At 39.1% G+C, this 21,341-nt stretch overlaps 1 protein-coding gene across 9 annotated transcripts in view; it reads left to right on the plus strand.

The window, feature by feature from the left end:
• FAR2 (fatty acyl-CoA reductase 2) overlaps positions 1-21,341 on the plus strand; it is a 114,693-nt gene that overhangs the window by 63,147 nt on the left and 30,205 nt on the right. For 8 of the 9 annotated variants that reach the window (XM_083615712.1, XM_083615711.1, XM_083615709.1 and 5 more), the window contains one exon: positions 14,696-14,919. In XM_083615712.1, coding sequence (XP_083471838.1) covers positions 14,731-14,919 — 189 coding nt within the window. In that variant the 5' untranslated portion in view covers positions 14,696-14,730. Of the gene's footprint in view, positions 1-2,367; positions 2,484-14,695; positions 14,920-21,341 lie in introns of those variants that run through there. The other variant, XM_083615710.1, reaches the window with a different exon arrangement.

A 21,341-nucleotide genomic window follows, 5' to 3' on the forward strand; every position in this document is an offset into this window, starting at 1 on the left:
ATGAGGTGGCCAAAGTATTGGAGTCTCAGCTTAAGGATCTGTCCTTCCAGTGACAGATTTTAGTAAATTTGTTCTCTACATTTCTAAGCTGTTTCATTTTGCAGTTTCACTGATCATTGTTAATCTAATTACTAATGTTATAGTTTCCCAGCAGGAGAATGAACGCTATTTTTTCAAGGGATCGGGGTTTTTGGAGCAATACTTGGTTTTGCTTCCAGGTAAAGGGATGTTGGTCAGAAATACAGGACTATGATCAGAAATACACAAGTCATCAATTATAACTAATATAAGGGTGGGGATAAGGTAATCTGAAATTAAAATACTATTTGTTATATAATATATTATATCTGTTTGGGGGGGAAGGTATACTGTCATTCATTAGGATGCTGGAATCTCTAGGAATCAAACTTTGTTTATCAATTAATTGAGAATATGCTGAATTAGAATAAACTGATTTGTTGGATCCGTGTATTTTTTTTATCCAATTGCTTATTAAAAGTAATATTAACCCCCCTCTTACATTAAATACCCCTCTTAAAAAATTATTAACTGAAGCAGTAAATCAGATTTTTAAAGTTATCTGGACATAATTTGGGGCATAAATAGATCCCATCATATACTTCTTATTATACACAGCAGCAAAGAATGTTCAGCAGTTTTTCCTTTCATTGGTTTCTTGCAGACTTATAATTTTTGTACCTTTTTGAATTTTAAGCTAGAACCCAGTCTGTTAATGCTTCATGACAGAATATTGAGGTTAAACATGAGCTTGATAAAATAGCATTCAAAACATATATTAATATACTTGGAAGATATTAGAAACATGGCATATCTCCTAACATAACAATATATGTTGTTCTTACATTTGTAACTGCAGTGACTTTTTAATCAAATAACAGGAAAGGTATTATTTACCTAGTCTGTCCTTTATATAGACATTTGTTGGCTCTTCATTTCTGTATATTTTCTGTATATATATATATGAATAAAACCATATGTAATGTTTGTTTATAAAAAGCACAAGACAATCCATTGGAGTCAGATAAAAATTAATTGAAGGGAACCCAGCACAATATCATTGAACAGCATGATGTTATATTGATGCTGCAGTTGAGATAGGTAGAGTTTATAATCTGTTTCTTTATTTACACTTCAAGAAGGTTTGGCTTTGAATGGGGAAATACGTGAGTAAACGAGTACTCTACGGGATCATTAAAGACCACTGTGGGTTAAACCACATGGCCTAGGACTTGCCGATCAGAAGGTCGGCAGTTCAAATCCCTGCGATGGTGTGAGCTCCTGTTGCTCGGTCCCTGCTCCTGCCAACCAGCAGTTTGAAAGAACGTCAAAGTGCAAGTAGATAAACAGGTACCGCTCTGGCGGGAAGGTGAACAGCGTTTCCGTGTGCTGCTCTGGTTCGCCAGAAGCGGCCTCGTCATGCTGGCCACATGACCCAGAAGCTGTACGTCAGCTCCCTCGGCCAATAAAGCGAGATGAGCGCCGCAACCCCAGAGTCAGACACAACTGGACCTAATGGTCAGGGGTCCCTTTACCTTTACCTTATACCAATGCTATATAACTGAATCTCTTCACAATAATCCTTCATACAATTTATTTAAAATTGGGACAATTGTCAAAGATTCTTAATTTCTGAAAACTGAGTTACAATGCAGTACTATGGAAGTTTACCCTGAAGTTACCTACTGTGTTCATTGGGGTTTACTTCTATATAAGTGTATAGGATTGCAGGAATGTGAAGCAAGAACTTTGCAGGTGAAGTAATTAGGGCTAATTTGGCATTTTGATTATAATCACAGAACAGAACAAGGCCAGGAAATGTTTTGTAACAACTACAAAGGAAACATTCCTTTGTGTTACAATGCCTTTGCAACTGAAATGCATTGGCCTGAATCACATTTAAGGGGGTGGAAGGATTTGTCAGTTAAAGTTCATTGTTTCTCATTTTTCCAATCTTAAATTTAGTTCTCCATTTTGTAGCAATTTAGTGTTGTTGTTTTTAATCCTCATGAAGACTGAGATTTAAATGCATCCTTGAATTTCTTGCCCATCCCTAACTGATACTTTCTCTCCATTGGATTGCATACTCAACTGGGATTTAGCAACTTCCCAGTAGTCAAGTGCGTTACCAAGTGTAGGAGGGTGAAATTAGAATTGTACAATTATGAAACCTATCCCTATAAATTATAGTTGGGCTATGGTGAATTATGCAAAAGCTGCTTACATCATTTGCCAGGACCATTCCATAGGTTGATCCTGATGACAGAGACAATGATGCAGGCTTTGGGAGATTATTAAGAGATTAAAAGAAACTTCAGCAATTACCACCCAACTTGATCCAGAGGATCAAGGCACAGCAGTTCCTTAGAGCCTGGGCATGTACGCAAGACACGGTACTACAAGCTTACAAATAGCCACTTACTATTGAGTAAAGCCACTTATTGGTGAGTAAAGAATGCTTCCAGGTGAGCAGGCTGGGGAGTTTTTTTTCTAAAATGGATGGGAATGGGTCCTCCCCCCCGCCCCCCCGCCCAAGGTATGGACAGTTGAGCTACTAAAGATATTTGTGGGCTTGTAAATTTTGTGGACTTATTTGTAAGCCTGGAGTCCTTCAGCTGAGAGGCTGTTGGATTTGGTTGGGGAGTCTGGGTTAAAATCCCTGTTTAGCCATGGGCAATCTTTGGTAAATCATTTTCTCTTGTCTGACATCCCTCACAGAATTGAAGTGACAGAAGGACCACAGTATAAATAATAGTGAACCTGAGCTATATGTTCATTCAGACCTATGCCTATGCAAAACTTGCTGGAGGCAGACCTTGTTTTGCATCTGCCTCCCCCCCCCCTCAGATAAATGCACAATGCCCAGATGCAAAAGAGGTCAAGCTCCCTGTGACTTTGATAGTTACATAGAAGAGGGAACTTCTGGAAGGTATAGTTTGTCATGGAAACTGCAGCTGTTGAAACATCCTCTTTCCTCTTTAAAAGGGCTGAAGCCTGTCCTCTTTTGCACCTGATCATCCAAGAAAAAGAGATGTTGATGGAACATGCTGTCTGCATGCCACAGTGACCACACCCCAGGATATGGCTTTGACTGGCCAGCTAAACTATATGAGGGTAGCTGTTGGGTCTCAAACCCTCGGTTGGGTCTCAAACCCTGAGTTAGGGACTTCCCCTGCATGCGAGGACAGGCTCTGGCAGATTAAGTGAACAAGACCAATAGTGAGTCCAACAATCAAGAAGGTGGTTTCTACACATACAGTAGAGTGAAGTGAGGGGCAGATGGGTCTCATCCACCCGGGAAGGTAGCCCATCTAACAGAAGGAAAACTCTGATCCTAAATTTCCACTGCCTTGCAGGACATATTGAAAGAAAGGTTAAGGAGTAAAGCCTATACAAATCCAGAGTGCAGTCCCTAAGACGGTTGGGTGGCACTTTGTACGCCACCTTTCAGCAACTGCTGCAGCCAAGCTGATGCCAAATGTATTGCTCTGCTTTCCTATGGACCACATCATCTTTTTTTATATATAAATATTTATTAGATTTTCCAATTTTATACAAACACAAAAAAAAGAAAAATATTAAAAACAAGTCAATTTCAGTAACAATTTTTCAATAACATGTTTCTTTGACTTCCTCATACCTCCCCTTCTTGTTTTCTAGTTCAACTTGTTAATCCAGCAAATCCTAATCTCTTAACATTCCTTTTAAAATAACACCTTATTTTCCACTCAACTTTTTAAATTTAATGACTTAAACAATTTTAATCCCTATTATCTTTATCATAACAGCTAGAGACCACAAAAGTTCAATCCAACATCTTTTCAGAGTTCATTAATTTTGTAGTATTTCTGTAAATAGTCCTTAAATTTCTTCCAATCTTCTTCTGCCGACTCTTCTCCCTGGTCGCGGATTCTGCCGGTCATTTCTGCCAGTCCCATACAGTCAATCAACTTCATCTGCCATTCTTCCAGAGTGGGTAGATCTTGAGTCTTCCAGTGCTTTGCTATAAGTATTCTTGCTGCCGTTGTAGCATACATAAAAAAAGTTCTGTCCTTCTTTGGCACCAAATGGCCGACTATGCCCAAGAGAAAAGCCTCTGGTTTTTTCAAGAAGGTATACTTAAATACCTTTTTCATTTCATTATAAATCATTTCCCAGAAAGCCTTAATCTTTGGCCACGTCCACCAAAAGTGAAAGAATGTACCTTCAACCTCCTTACATTTCCAGCATTTATTATCGGGCAAATGATATATTTTTGCAAGCTTGACTGGGGTCATGTACCACCTGTATATCATTTTCATAATATTCTCTCTTAAGGCATTACATGCCGTAAATTTCATACCTGTGGTCCATAACTGTTCCCAGTCAGCAAACATAATGTTGTGTCCAAGATCTTGTGCCCATTTAATCATAGCTGACTTAACCGTTTCATCCTGTGTATTCCATTTCAGCAGCAAGTTATACATTTTTGACATAATTTTAGTTTTAGGTTCTAGCACTTCTGTTTCTAATTTAGATTTTTCCACCTGGAAGCCAATTTTCTTGTCCAAATTGTAAGCCTCCATTATCTGAAAATAATGGAGCCAGTCTCGCACTTTATTTTTTAGTTTCTCAAAGCTCTGCAATTTCAGTTTATCTCCTTCTTGTTCCAAAATTTCCCAATATTTTGGCCACTTGGCCTCCATATTGAGCTTTTTCTGGGCTTTCGCTTCCATTGGTGACAACCACCTTGGGGTCTTATTTTCCAGTAAATCCTTGTATCTGATCCAAACATTAAACAAAGATCTCCTAACAATATGATTTTTAAATGCTTTGTGAGCTTTAACCTTATCATACCACAAATATGCATGCCATCCAAAAACATTGTTAAAACCTTCTAAATCCAAAATGTCCGTGTTTTCAAGAAGCAGCCAGTCTTTCAACCAGCAGAATGCTGCTGATTCATAGTACAGTCTGAAGTCTGGCAGGGCAAAGCCACCCCTTTCTTTTGCGTCAGTTAAAATCTTATATTTTATCCTGGGCTTCTTGCCCTGCCAGACAAATTTAGAAATATCTTTCTGCCACTTCTTAAAACAGTCCATCTTGTCCACAATTTGTAATGTTTGAAACAAAAATAACATTTTAGGCAATACATTCATCTTTATAGCTGCTATTCGACCCATCAAGGAAAGCTTCAAATTTGACCATATTTTGAGATCTTTTTTCACTTCTGACCAGCATTTCTCATAATTATTTTTAAATAAGTTCCCATTTTTAGAAGTCATGTTGATCCCCAGATATTTCACCTTCTTCACCACAGACAGACCTGTTTCATTCTGAAATTTCTCTTTTTCAAACAATGTCATATTCTTCTCTAAAACCTTAGTTTTGGTCTTGTTCAGTTTAAATCCTGCCACCTGACCAAATTCTTGAATTAATTCTAAAACTCTTTTAGTACTAGATTCTGGCTCCTGTAACGTCAAAACTAGGTCATCTGCAAATGCTCTCAATTTATACTGTTTAGCTCCGACCTGTATACCCTTAACCAACCGGTCCCTTCTAATCATATTCAGCAAAACCTCCAGGACCGATATAAAAAGTAAAGGGGAAATTGGGCACCCTTGTCGTGTCCCTTTTTCAATCTTAAATTGCTCCGTAACTACATTATTTACAATTAATTTGGCCTTTTGTTCAGAATATATTGCACTTATACCATTTTCAAACCCTTGGCCTACCCCCATACCCTGTAAGTTCTTTTTCATAAAACTCCAAGAAATGTTGTCAAAGGCTTTCTCCGCGTCCACAAATATCAGAACAGCTTTAGTATTTATGTTCACATCTAACTTTTCCAAAATATCAATTACATTCCTCAAGTTGTCCGATATATGTCTTCCCGGCAAAAAGCCCGCTTGGTCCTTATGTATCTCTTCAATCAATACTCTTTTCAGTCTCTTGGCCAAAATATCAGCAAAGATTTTGTAATCCACATTTAGTAAGGATATGGGACGGTAGTTTTTAAGTTGGGTCTTTTCAGTCTCTGTTTTCGGTATAAGTGTAATGTAGGCCTCTTTCCACGATTCTGGTGCCCTTTTCCCTTCTAAAATCTCGTTGCAGACTTCCTTCAGAGGTTGAATTAACCAGTTCTTCAGAGATCTATAGTATCTGGAAGTCAACCCATCCGGTCCCGGAGATTTGCCCAATTGCATATTTAAAATGGCACCTTCTATCTCCTGGTCTGTTATTTTGCAGTTCAAGAGTACTTTACTTTCCTGTGAAATTTTTTGTAATCCATTTGTTTTCAAAAATCCATCAATGTCCCTTTCGTTCTGTGGCCCTTGTGTATATAGTTGCTTAAAATACTTCTGGAAACAGTTTCTGATCTCATTTGGGTTATTTATGTCTTTCCCTTCTACTTCCAGGTTTGTGATTTTATTTAGTTTTTGTCTTTTTTTCAGTTGCCAAGCCAGTAACTTCCCACATTTGTCCGCCGATTCAAATGTCTTCTGTCTCATTTGTTTAATTTTCCATTCTATTTCCTGATTCATCAGTTCCATATATTGTATTTGATAGACCTTTATTTCTCTCAGAATCTCTTGTGACTTTGGCTTGGCTCTCAATCTTTTCTCACCTTCTTTAATTTTCTCCAAAATTTTATCTTTTTTCTCATTTTGCCTTCTCTTTTTTAATGCATTCTGTTGTAACAAAAACCCTCTCATCACAGCTTTACTAGCGTCCCAGATTACTCTTTTCTCCACATCTGTCGGCAAATTTAGTTCAAAGCAGTCTTTTAGAGTCTTTTGGGCCTTGTTGTATACTTCTTCATCTCTAAATAGGGTGTCATTCATCCTCCATCTGAAGGTACCGGTTGTTGTTGACTTCATCTCCATCTTTACAGCGTTATGGTCGGAGCATGTTTTAGGGCAGATTTCCACTTTTTTTATCTTTGGTGCCATTCCTCTAGTAATCCAAATTTGGTCAATTCTGGTCCATGTCATCTTGGCTTCAGAGAAGAATGTTCCCTCTCTCTCCAAGGGGTTCTTAGTTCTCCAGATATCGATCAAGTCCATATTATCAGTCATTTCAAAGAAAGTTTTTGGTAGTCTACCATCTTTGGTGACTACCTGTTTTTGCGCCTTGTCCATATTGGTGGATACAACTCCATTCATGTCCCCCATCAAAATTATATTATAGTCCATAAAGTCCATCAAAGTCTCATGCAACTTCTTGAAAAATTCCGACTTCCCCTCATTTGGTGCATACACACCTACTATCAAAAAATTCTCTCCTTGAAACTGAATTTCAATAGCCAAATATCTTCCTTGTTCATCTTTGAGAATAAATTTCAGTGAAAGTTTCTCCTTTGCGTAAATCACCACTCCTCTTTTTTTAACTTTATCAGACGAGATAAATTCTTGCCCTAATCTTTTATTAACAAGTATTTTCCTGTGTAGCCTCATAACATGAGTTTCTTGTAAGCAAATCAAGTCCAGATGTTCTTTCTTTAATATATGAAAGATCTCTTTTCTCTTTCTAGGGGAGTTAAGTCCATTACAATTCCAACTTAAAAGTTGCAGAGACATGATTAGTTAGTTAGTTTTCCCTCCTACTGCACCAAGTGGTTGTTCTTCTTCTGTCGGTGGCTTGTCTCTCCTTGAGCCGGAGCGTCCAGATATCAAATTTGCAATCTCCAAGAGTCCTTGTCCTGGCATCAATAAATCCTCAGCAGATTCCACTTCCTTCTGTAGATCCTCCTCGTGATCTTTCAAAAACTTGTCCTTATCGTTTACTGTCCTTATTCTTATTTTCTTTCCTCTATATTTAAAGGATAGGCCTTGGGGGAATTCCCACCTGAAAATTATTTTGTTTTTTCTCAGCAAGGCAACCAGGTCTCTATAGTGGGCCCTTACCTCCAGAATGTGTTTGGGTATGTCTTTGAAGATTTCCACAAAGGTATCCTCAATTTCCAAGGTTCTTTGATAATGTAGATTCAGTATTTTATCCCTTTCTTCCTTTGTTTTTAAGGTAATCAGACAATCTCTTGCTTTATTCTTTCCTTGTCTTCTGCCGAGTCTGAAGGCACTCACAATCGTGAATTCTTCCTCCCCCAGATCCTTCTGCCAAAATTGTGACAATTCTTTTGTGAGAAATTCTGCCAAATTATCTTTCTCACTTTCTGGCACACCTCTTATTCTTAGATTTCTCGCCTTTCTTTCAAGGTCTATCATGGACAGCGTCAAATCATACTCTTCTAACTTCTTATGTACCGGTGGAATCTGTTCCTGAACAGCAGTTGCAATTTCCTTGGCCTCTTCAGCCAGTTTTCTGGTTGAAGCTGATTCTTCCAGTAATTTTTCAATAGACTGTGTATTAGAGTTCACCTTTTCCCCTAGTTTATTGATACTTGAAGTATTCAAATTAATGCTTGAGGTGTTCACATCAATTTTTGCAGAAGCCTCTGCTACTTGTTTATTTGTCTCTTCCACCTTGTTGGCCAACTTCTCCAGAGATGCATCAATCTTACCCAATGCTCGGGCCAAAAGTTCATCAGTTGACATAACCTTTAATTTTACCTGTGGGGCAGCAGCTCCTGCTGTGCCCGCTACACCCCCTGTTGAAGGCCTTCTTGTAGTGTCAACTTTGTATTGTCTTCCGGACCTGGTAGTTTTTTCCTGTGTCAACTCTGCTTTTTTATCATCTGCCATAACAGTCACATACACTCCCAAGGTCAGTCACACACTTGGAGAATTTGTTTGGGTAAAGTAGAAATTTTCCCACAGCAGTACTTGTTGTCTAGAATGTCATTGCAACATAGTCACCTCTAGGGGTCACAAATCCAACTTCTTATTGCAACTTTATAACAAATGATGTTCTAATAAAGTCCCAGTATCTTAGTATCAAATTTTTAGTCCCAAAATGTTACTTTCATTTCCCAGATATTTTATCCACACTGTATCCTTTGCAGAGCTAAATCAAACTTTTTTTTCCACTCTCCGTTTGACAGTTCCCTCTGATCGGCTTCCCTGCCATAGGCAGTCCGTTCCCAGGTTTTAAAGTCAGCAGATATATTTTGAAGTTTCCTTTCCTTGCAGGTCAAATATCTTTCAAATGTCTCCCCACTGTTCCTGCTAACAGTGGGGTAATTTTCCTCTTTAGATGCTGGATTTTAATCCTTCCAAGAACTCATCTTTCTTAGTCCCAGCTTTACAGTCTCTTTACTTTTGATCTGTTAACAGTCCGGGAAGGCAGACTTCCTGTTTTTACCTTTCCCGTTTCGGCCGAATTCTTTAATAATTTTCTTCCAAATATATGTCAAAATCCTACTCACGGGTAGTTGTTTTCAAGTCCAATTAGCCAGTAAAGAAATCAGCGCTCTCCGACCCTGGCTGTGCGGCTTCACTTCGCGGAGACGGGTAGACAGCTCTCAGCTCCACACCCCTCACCCCCGGTCCGTTCCGGAGCCTTTAAAAAGGCTCCTTTGCAGCGGGGGGGGAGCGCAAATGGAGCCCGCCGAGCCTTCAGTTCACAGGCTTCCCCGCCTGTGATTTTTTTCGGGTCCCCGCTTCGCCGTAGTGGTAGAACCCCAACTCCACGAAGCCGATTTCCTCCGGAGTTCAGAGGAAATCCGCCATTACGGTCGCTGGCGCTGACCGGAATCATCGAGGCCGAGAGGGTGGTCTTGTTGTCTGGGCAGCCCAGGCTAGTATCCTGGAGAGTATCCAGCACTTTTTCCTGAACTTTGGGGGTGGGGAGGGGAGGATAGAGTGGTGTTTTGAATATTCCCTCCCAACAAACTCCATGCACACAGAAAACTAGCATGCTATGATTATGTTTCAGCCTAGCTGTCTATCTCATAAGCCGTTTTTCAATGTGCAGGGTAGTGGTATTCTTGGTGGGGCAATGTTCAAATATTGCATCTATGAAAAACTTTTTGTATTGATTCTGCTGATTATGTGAACTGAGCCAGAGCCTTAGACTCCTGTGTCTGCTGCACTTCATCCAAAATAATGCATGTTCTTGTTTTCTGCAGAGATATATGTACAGATGGGGGGCACTGGTTTAAGAGCACATTAAAAGAGGGAAATCTGACTTTTCAGAAATAAGTTTATATTTTGTGTTTTTCTTCATTTTCATTACAAAAGCATACAGCACTTTTTAAAAATATGGATATTAAAAAATATATTTGTAATTTATTACCCACAGTCAGTGCTTTATCTCTGGGGAGACGCAAGGGTACACATACTCCTAAATATTTTGTGAATCTAAGTTTGGCCTCATTGAGGGACAGTATTTCAACATGAGTAGGAAAATGAGAGTACCCCTAAACATTTTTAGAAAAAAAAGCTCTGCCAACAGTGAAATATAAGTTTAGAGAGGTTCACTCTAAAATGGGCACAATAAACCCAATATTCCCCCTACACACCTGCAGCACATGATTGCTTGGGGAATTCATTGCTGCAGTCCTCCTTTCTAGAATTTAGGTTAAGATTACCTTGGCCTTCAAAGTTGCACGTGAAGTTAAATGATTATACCTTTAGACTTTCTCCATAATCCAAAATCCCTAGTTTAATTTGAGAAAAAATCATTGTGGGGAAAATAAGTGTGTGCTCCTAGAAGCCTGTATATTAATCCCCAATGTACAGTGATCACAGGGCAAATAGATTTTGCAGTTTACTGTTACAGTAATGATAAAAAAGATTATCTTTAGATACAATGTGATATAAAGAAGCTCAGTACAGAATGCAGCATTCTCTGAGATTTGCCACTGAATACAGAGATCAGATTTCTTCAATAAAATGTTCATAGGATCATATACTTGTCGATTTGAAAGGGACCTGAAGGACCATCTAGTGCAAAATGATTATGAATGAATGTCTCTGAAGTTTATTTAGTTATTTCAAACACTGACTGACCAATTTCCTGCCAGGCAAGTAGTAATAGAATTGTAGGGTTGGAAGCGGTCCTGAGGGTCATCTAGTTCAACCCCCTGCAATGCATCCATGAAAGAGGGCCATCCAACCTCTGCTTTAAAACCTCCAATGAAGGATCATTTTAAAGCAGAGCTTGGATTACCATCAATAAACTTGGCATGCTACACAGGGGCGGAGCTTCATGCTCCGGCACCGGGGATGGAGAAGAGGCGGGGGCGGGGCTGGCATGCATCCTGGGGGCGGGGCGCACAACGTGGGCTCGGGGGCAGCCGCGATGGCACCCTACTGGGATCGCGCTGCCGGGGGTGGTGCACTCCCCCCGCTCTCCTCTTCCTCCACCAGTGATGCTACAATAAATCAAAAGCCATACATAAAATCTACAATATATTTCAGAAAGTTGTTTGTCCATTATGCAGTTGGACAACAATTTTATATAAAAACAGCCTTCATCTCCTCCTCATCTTTGATATTATCTTAACTTTGTTATTTAGTAATTCTTTTTCAAATTTAGAGGGCTCAGTGGCAAAGCCATTTTTTTAATCTTGCTTTAAAAAAAGTCTCTTGGAGTTGATATTCTAGCCATCCTGAGAGCTGATCTTTTATTTCCTCATAGCTTCTAAGATTTATTTGGTTACCGTCATCTATCAACAAGGAATTATATGTCAGCCAGCTTCCTTTCATATTTTTCTTCTTAGATGGGCTCAAGACATGGGAAACGCTCTGGAAAGCAAACATGAAATTTACGGCATGTTACACCATTAAAGAAAACATGCTAAAGATGCAATACAAATGGTATCTCACCCCATCAAAGCTTTCAAAGGTGTACAAAAATATATTGAATAGCTTGACACCAAACCCTATATATATTAAGTAAAATAGAAACATTGCCACCCGACCCCGACCCCACCCCCACCCATCTTTCCTCCCCTCCACCCCTTTCCCCCTTTTCTTCCTAATGTCTCAACAAATGAAACTGATTTGTAAAAATATTACATGGAAAAAATACGAGAGAGAGACATTACACATACTTCTGTAAATCAAAAAAATCTTTAATAAAAAATACATAAAAGAAAAATCGAATAACTGTTAGCGGTGCGGTGAAAGTAATGGAGATATGTACCACATGTGGTGGACATGCAGAAAGATCAGAGAGTTTTGGAATCTTATTTATGATGAGCTGAAAAAGATCTTATGTTAACATTCTTAAAAAAGCCAGAGGCCTTCCTACTGGGTATTTTAGGTTCCAAATTCCCCCCCAAAAACCCAAAAGAATTAAGAGAAATCTTCCTATATGCCACGGCTGCAGTCTGAACACTGGTTGCAATGAATTGGAAAGGGGGAAAAGTTCCAACTTTATCAGATTGGCAAGTCAAATTACAGGAATATGCGGAAATGGCGCAATTGACCAATAGACTAAGAGGCAACACAAGACAATTATTTATTCAAAAATGGGATATGTATAAGAAATATAATAGTGTATACAGAAATATAATAGTGGTATAATATTTATGGCAGCATTTGAATGACCCTTGTTTAAAGTAATTGTTAAGAAATAAGGTAATGAATACAAATTGTTGTAAGAAGGTATTAGAAAATACAGAAAGAGTAAGGTAATAATATTAAGTACATTCAACACTAGAAAGAAAGTTTGCATTGGAAAATGGTAGAAAGTGTATTTTATGTGAGTAAAAAGATTGGAAAAAAGAGACTATAAATTTAAATGAAGTTTAATTTTTCTGAATTCAAAGAATAATATTAGTACATGGTTGTTTTCATTTTTGTCGAATTAAGAGTGTGTATATTATTTATATTGTTTATGTTATTTATGAATTTCAATAAAGTCATGTAACTTTAAAAAATATATATAAAACCCACATAAAAAATTGAAATTACAGATCACCAGTTAACTGTTACAGAAAACACCTTTTTTAATTGTTTGCATAGGTCTGGTATCATAGAAACGTTTTCAGCAATCATTAAAAATTTAATACGGAAGGCATTAACTATTGGAAGAGCATTCCACAGGTGTCAGTTTCATGTTGTTGACAAACCAGTTTCACCAGCTCAGCACTCCTACAGGTGACCTCAGTGATCAAACTAGGATATAAGTGTTCAAAAGATCAGTCCAATGACCCATCTAGTCCAGCTTCCTGTTCTCACAGTGGCCACGCAGATGCCCATTGTGGGAAACCCACAAGCAGGACTCAAGCACAAGAGCCCTCTCCCCTCCTGAGGCTTCCAGCAACTGGTATTTAGAAACATGACCACCTCTGACTGTGGAGACAGGGCATAGCTGTCATGACTAGGAGCCACAGATAGCCTGGCTCCATGAATTCACCCAGTCCTCTTCTGAAGCCATCACGTCAGGTGGTTCCAAAGGTGCCCTGGACCGAAGTTCTTCAGGGCTTTGTAAATTCATACAAGGATCTTGAGCAGTCAGGTTGTCTTTGCACTGCAATTTTCTTCTTCTTAAGAGACTAGATTTTGATGGTGTGCAGTGATTTATTAGGCATTTGAGCTTATCCTGCATCTCTGTTGACATAACTTCAGCTGTTACCTTTCCAGTCAGACTCATTTTAGTTGCATTTTAAAATCAATCTTACAATTTTTATATGTGTGCACGTGTGTGTGTGTGTGTATGCTGTTCCATTTATACAATCATATTTTTTTCAATTTTGTGTCTTCCTTGCCCCATTTTTTTAACACTGGAATTTAAAAATCATTTTAGTGCAACTGATTTCTCAAAATTGGTTTTTTTTCTAAAGGTAAAATGTATAATCAAATGGTGTGCTCGGATGAATGGACCTTTCTCTGCCCACACAGGTCGGCCATGCAAACTAGTGTGAGTGGAAGATACAAAATACCTTGCCATTCTAAGGGAATGGCAGACTTCCAGACTTTTCTTGGCACTTCAAAGCACCATGTAAGAACACTTTTTATTTTTTGGCCCAGCACTTTCCCCACAAAAATCCACTCTTTCCTCTTCAATCAGAATGAATGCAATTCATGGATTGCCATTTCCTCTGATTCAGCAATAAAGAGTGGGTTTTTGCGGGGAAAGTGCCAATACCTGCCAAAAAATGCTTGGACATGGTGCTTTGAAGTGCTGACCTGTGCCTAGAAAGTGTGGGACAATAGATAAGTGTGGATGAGCCCTAAGGGCTGGGAGCGAACCGGAGTGAAGACTGCTACCCTCTGGTCCGCTCCCGTGCCCCGCAGGAACTTTCACCATGCCCTGCAGCCAGGCCAGGGATTTACCAGTGGCATTGCTTCCAGGGGTGTTGGAGCAGGACAGGCTGAATCAACCCCCCACCTCTGACCTTGTGGGTGGGAGGATGAGTGATTGACCTTCATGGCTCCTGTGTCGAGCTCTGTACTATATTGTTTTAGAAAGAGAAATCCTTTGTTTTAGTCTTGTTTTAAATGTATTTGGGTTTGGGAGTTTTTCTCTGTAGTTGATCTTCATTTCTTAAAACCAGCCTGCTCTTCTGTTAATATAGAATTTTCTTCTTCGCAGTCCTCTAATTTTAGCAGAAGTACGGCCTAAACCAGTGATGGCCAAACTTGGCGCTCCAACTGTTTTGGGACTACAGTTCCCATCATCCCTGACCACTGGTCCTGTTAGCTAGGGATGATGGGAGTTGTAGTCCCAAAACAGCTGGAGCGCCAAGTTTGGCCATCAGTGGCCTAAACAGTGCCAATACTACTCCGAACCATGATCCAGAATTTTCAGACATCTAACACCTTGCATTATTCCATCTTTCTGCTAGATACCTCCACAAAGAAGCTGGAAACTGAAAGCAACATGTCATCAATTGCATCCTACTACAATGGAAAGTCAGTACTTGTTACTGGAGCCACAGGTTTTATGGGCAAAGTGCTAGTGGAAAAGCTGTTGTATTGCAGCCCTGATGTGAAAAGTATTTATATTCTTGTGAGACCCAAGTCTGGACAATCAACGCAAGAGAGAGTGCAGGATATGGTGAAGTGTAAGGTAAGACATTTAACTTTATATGGCAATCTATGGCAGCAGTGTCTTGTGCCTTGGCACCTCAGGGTTACCATGCCCCTATTTCCCATATGATCTACATCATTTCACCATAGATATGTTGGCCATTAGTCACTGAAATCCCCAATAGGAGTCTTGCTTTAATAATGCCCCGTGGTCAGATACTAGACCACGGGGTCAGATACTAGACCACATACGCATGGAAAGCCGAAGTCTGTAAAGGCAGTAGGTAGTGAGGGAGCTGGATTGAATCTCCATTGCCCTCTGCTCATCTCATTTTAGCACCTTGCATGAAATGTCTAGCTGGCATCTCCTCACAGAGAACCCAGAATATACAGGATTGGTGGGATGGTATTTTATTTTAAATGCAATATCAATCTGTAGGTGAGTTCTCCTTACTTCTCAAATATGCCAGTGTCAGAAAACAATGGCAATGCAAATTTTAAAGTGGCATGGGAATCTGACCTTGGAGTAACTATCCATTAAGATTGTGTATGGATGGACTCAACAATGGCTTGTGTTGGTTTTAGTCGCAGCAAATTCTCAGATGTGAAACTTCAGCTTGTTTGTAACAGCCTCTCTCCAAGACATTGGAGAGGCTGTGAATGAAAAGACTAACTATACAATATGTGGTAGGGTGTTTTTTTTCACTTTAGCATTTGTGGTATCAATATTAGTTTCTTTTGAATATATTTTATATCTGCATGTATCAAATAGTGGTGAGTGGGGGGTTTTGTAAAAAAAAAAATGAGATGCTGGTATATCTTGATCAAGGGTGTCAGTACAACATAGTTGCTGGTGCTCTGTTCTGGTGAGTCCTGTCACAACCCCCCCACCGGTGCCAGGGCCCCCAATATTGTCAAGAAGCCCCCCCCCCAAGATTCCACTGCAGTCCTCCAAAGGACCTGTCAGGGGGAAGCATCTTCACCTGGCACGTCCTTTTGAGGAACGCCAGAGCACCTTCCAGGAAAGCGCTCTAGTGATTTCTGTCAAAGATGCACCAGCAGGAAGTGTCTTCTCACTGGGACATCCTCCACCAAAGGTAAGGCAGCTGGTGGTGGGGTGGTGGCGGGCCAAGTTGGCCTGGCCAGGTTGGGTGGCGGCGGCACGTGTGTGACGTCACACATGCGTGACCAGCTCCCACAATGTTGGAGGCAACTTGGTGCACCTGACTCCCCTGCTGCCATTCTCCACTATATAATACCGAACAGGACAAGTAATAATCCCTTATCTTCAGTTGGCTTCGTTATCTTTATTTCCAGCTACTAAGGCTCAGATTTTTACATAAGGAGTTAATAATTTTATTTTCTTTTTTCCCCAAAAAAAATTAACGATTTTCCAAAAAAAATTAAACAAACAAACAGACAAACATAAATCTTAACCGTATTTAAACCAAGCTTAGTGACATTATTAAATGACTTCCTCAAATCCCCCTAGTTGAATTTCAGTGTGTATCATTTTAACAGTTTTCCAAAGCCATTTTTCTCATAAAATTAACTTAATCACTTTGCATCGTTCTTTCTATTTTAGCTTTAAACATATTAATTCCTAAGATTACATAATTAAATCCTAAACCTATCTGATGTTTGCAAGCTTTTCCAATTATATGATCTTAACACACTTAACTAAATAATCTTTAAATTTCCTCCAATCCTCCTGGTACTCCTCCTGGTCACGGGCTCTTCCAGTCAGGTCGGCCAGCTCCGAAAAATCCATCATCTTCATCTGCCATTCCTCCACTGTTGGAACTTCTTATGTTTTCCAATTCTTAGCTAACAAGGTTCTTGCTGCAGTTGTGCCATACAAAAACAATTTGACATCTTTTCTGGGCAATTCCAAACCTGTTATTCCAAGAAGAAAGGCCTCTGGTTTCTTAATAAATGTATATTTCAACATTTTTTTTCAGTTCATTATAAATCTTCTCCCAGAAGTCTTTCACCTTGGGGCAGGTCCACCACATATGATAAAAAGTACCCTCCTTTTTTTTACATTTCCAACATAAATTATCACTGTTGTCGTAAATCATTGCTAATTTTACAGGGATTTTACAGGTGTCAAATACCATCTATAGATCATTTTCATAATATTTTCCTTTAACACCGTACATGCAGTGAACTTGACCCCTTTCTTCCACAATCTTTCCCAGTCTTCAAACATTATGTTGTGTCCCACATATCTTGCCCAGTCTATCATCACAGATTTAACTTGTTCATCCTTGTTCATTCCAACAATAAATTATACATTTTAGACAAATTTTTAACTTTAGAGTCCAACAACTCTGTTTCTAACTTAGTTTCTTCTGAAGCAAAACCATTTTTCTTATCTAATTTATACAATTCATTGATCTGGTGATAATGTAACCAATTTATCTTATCTTTAATTTGATCAAATGGTTTTAATTTATAACCTTCTTTGTCTTCCAATAGCAGGTCTGAATATCTCAACCACTTGGTTTACATATTTAACTTTTTCTGGGCCTTTGCCTCCACTGGCGAGAGCCATCTGGGTGTCTCCCTTTCTAAGAGATCTTTATATTTTATCCACACATTATACAGAGATTTCCTAATTCATGGTGTCAGGGAACTGCCATCGGAGCCGGAGGCGGAGGGAAGGCTCCAGAGGGATGCCGGAGAGGGTCCCAGTAGGGAGAGAGGCAGCCCATCTGCTGGGGAAGGAAATCAGCGTAGCACCAGTGGAGAAGGGGGGCAGAAGGGGGAATCGGCGAGGGGGCTCCAGGACTCCTCGCCAGAGACCAGCGGGGAGAGCACGGGTCCTCCGCTGCCCACACCCTCCCTGCGCAGAAGACTTCCGCGCAGGGAGAGTAGGAGGAGACTTGGCATCAAAGAACTTCTTTGCTGGAAGAAGTTCAAGAAACGCCCACTGACAGATTCTGCCAGCGATTGAGACAGCCACGGTGAGAGGCTGCCCAGACAGAAAGGGTTCACCCAGGTAACCTAGCCAGGAGTGGCGACAACTTACGCACGAGCAACCCCTAGAACCATTGCACATGGTTTTTAAAAGCATTATGGGCCTTTACTTTATCATACCCTCCAAATCTAAGGCATCGGTATCATCTAGTTGTATCCATTCCTTAATCCAGCAAAGTGCTGCTGCTTCAAAATAGATCTTCAAATCTGGCAGGGAAAATCCCCCTCTTTCTCCTGAATCCGTTAGTAATTTGTATTTAATTCTGGGTTTCTCCTCCTGCCAGATAAATCTGGATAAAGCTTTCTGCCATTCTTTAAAGCATTTCACATTGTCAATAATTGGAAGGGCTTGAAACAATCTTTGGCAATACATTCATCTTAACCACTGAAATCTGGCCCTTAATGACAATTTTAGATTCGACCATATCTCCAGATCTCTCTTAATTTCATTCTATAATTTCTCATAGTTATCTTTATATAAGTTCAAATTTTCCCCCGACAAATTAACTCCCAGATATTTAACTTTTTTCACAAAGACTAGGCCCATCTTTTCTTGTAGTAATTTTCTTTCCTCATTGTCCAGATTTTTCTCTAAAACTTCGGTTTTGCTCTTGTTTAACTTAAATCCCGCCACCTGTCTGAATTCCTGTATCATCTCCAGTGCTTTTACTGCACTGGAGTCTGGATCCTGTAATGTCAATACTAAGTCATCAGGCTTTTAATTTATACTGTTTAGATCCTACTACAATACCTTTAATTTGTTCATCTTTTCTTATCATACTTAACAAGACCTCAAGGACTGAAATAAACAGCAGAGGGGAAAGTGGGCACCCTTGCCTGGTTCCCTTCTCAATTCTAATTTCCTCTGATACCACATTATTTACTATAATTTTAGCTCTTTGTTCATGATAATCACATTAATCCCATTTAAAAACTCTTGACCAACCCCCATACTTTCTAAGTTATGTGACATGAAACTCCAAGATACATTGTCAAAGGCTTTCTCTGCATTAACATTGCTTTACAGTTTTTTCTTGCTTCCAACTTTTCCAAAACGTCTACAATGTTCCTAATATTATCTTTTATATGTCTTCCAGGCAGAAACCCTGCCTGGTCCTTATGGATATATTCCGACATAAACTTCTTTAGCCTGTTGGCCAGTATATTTGCAAAAAAAAATTATAATCCACATTAAGTAGGGAGATTGGTCTGTATTATTGACATTGGATCTATCTTGATCTTGTTTTGGAATCAGAGTAATATAGGCTTCCTTCCAGGTTTCAGGTGGTCTGCCCCCTCCTATAATCTTATTGCAAACTTCTAACAGTGGTTGAATAAGCCAGTCTTTCAGTATCTTGTAATATTTTGCTGATAGACCATCTGGTCCCAGGGCCTTGCCAAGTTGCCTTGAGTTTATTGCGTGTTCCACTTCCTGTCTTGTAATTAGGTCATTTAGTAGGATATTTTTACCCTCGAGAATCTTCTGCAAACCGTTAGTTCTAATAAATTGCTCAATTTTAGCGTGATCTTCTTTCTTCTTTTTATACAGTTGTTTGTAATACATCTTCTTGTGTCCACAGGGTTCTCCACAGACTTTCCTTCCGTTACGATACTTGTAATAGTACTTTGTTTTCGCCTCTTTTTTAATTGCCAAGCTAAAAGTTTCCCACATTTATTTGCAAATTCAAAGTTCCTTTGTCTCATCCTCCTTAATTTCCATTCTATTTCTTGGTTAATGATCTGTGAGTACTGAGGCTGTAAGGCTTTAATTTCCTTTTGTGTTTGCAAATTCTTTGGGTTGCCTCTTTTCTTTATCTTTTAGTTGTTCCAAAATTTTATCTTTTTTCTCACTCTGTATCCTTCTCCTAACTGAATTTTGTTGAATGAGAAATCCTCTCATTACCCTTGTTTCCATTCCCTGGTTCATATTGATTTCAAAATAGTCTTTTAGGGCTTTGGGGGCTTTATTTACAATTTGGGTACTCCTCAACAAATCATCATTCATTCTCCATCTGAAAGAAACCTGTAGGGACGTTTTCAATTCCATAAAAGCTGCATTATGATCTGAGCAGGTTTTAGGGCAAATTTCCATTTTTGATACTTTAGGAACCAAGTCTCTGGATATCCATAAATAAGCGATTCTCGAGAATGAATGGTTTGCACATGAAAAAATGTGAAGTCTTTTTCAGTTGGATTCCTAATTCTCCATATGTCTGACAGGTCAAATTTATCAGTTATTTCAAAGAAAGTCTTAGGTAATCTGCCAGCATTCAGTATTTTCTGTCTCTGTGTTCTGTCCATTAAAGTAGATGCCACTCCATTCAAATCTCCCATTAAAATTAATTTGTAATCCAAGTGTTCCAAAAGACTTGTTTCCAAGTTCTTAAAGAATTCTGATTTGCCATCATACAGATTCCCAGTAACAAATATTTATCGCCTTGTGCTGTAATTTCCACTCAATGTATCCTCCGTCCTCGTCTTTGAAGATTCCATTTTTCGAGACGTCCTCGTCTTTGGATTCCATTTTTCTTTGACTTAAAAAACCACTCCTCTTTTTTTCACTTTATCTGAAGAAATAAATTCTTGACCAAGTTTTTTATTTGATAAATTTTTTCTATGTAGTCTAGTGTGTGTTTCCTGTAAACAAATTACATCCAAATTCTGCTTTTCCAAAACATGGTAAACCTTGTTCTCCTTTTCTGAGGAGAATTTAAGCCATTAACATTCCAAAAATAAATTCTCAAAGCCATGATGTTAAATTAAGGGGTCGCCGCTCCTGCCCCTGGCAGCTGCAGGCTTTCCAGTCCAAGTTCCACCGCGAACTTTTGCAGAAATCTGTCCTTCTCACCAACAGTCTTAATTCTTTGCTTTCTTCCAAATTTAAAGGAGAGACCTGGAAATTCCCACCTGAAAAAAATATTTTCCTCCTCAAGACATTTGCCAATTCTGTGAAATTGGATCTCAGGTTCAAGAAGTGTCTAGGAATTTCTTTAAAAAGAATGATGGGTTTCTCCTGAATTTTTAAACCTTTTTTATAATGCAGTCCCAAAATGGTATCTCTTTGTTCCTTGGTATTAAAGACCACTATGCAGTCGTAAGTTATTTTTGAATCCTTTTTGGGGCCAAATATTCTTCCTTTTTCAACTTCTTCCTTTTTCAGATCTCACCACGCCACAAATTGGTCTGTCAAACACTCCTTAAGTTGCTCTTCTTGCAATTGAGGGACCCCTCTCAATCTTAGATGAGATTCCCTTTCCTTCATTTGAAGAAATGCAATCAAATTTGCATTTTCATATTGTAATCTTTCCAAATCCGACACTCTGTCTCAAGCTGTGCCAACCTTGTTTCATGTGATGTAATCTCAGTCTTCACCTCTTTCAATTCAGCACTTAAATCTTGAAACTTTTTATCCAATCTTTTAATACCTTCTGTATTACGATTTGTGTTGTCTCTAATTTCATTCAATAAAAGCATTACCGA

Source organism: Podarcis filfolensis (assembly GCF_964270895.1).
Source record: "Podarcis filfolensis genome assembly, chromosome: 5".
Lineage (NCBI taxonomy): Eukaryota > Metazoa > Chordata > Lepidosauria > Squamata > Lacertidae > Podarcis > Podarcis filfolensis.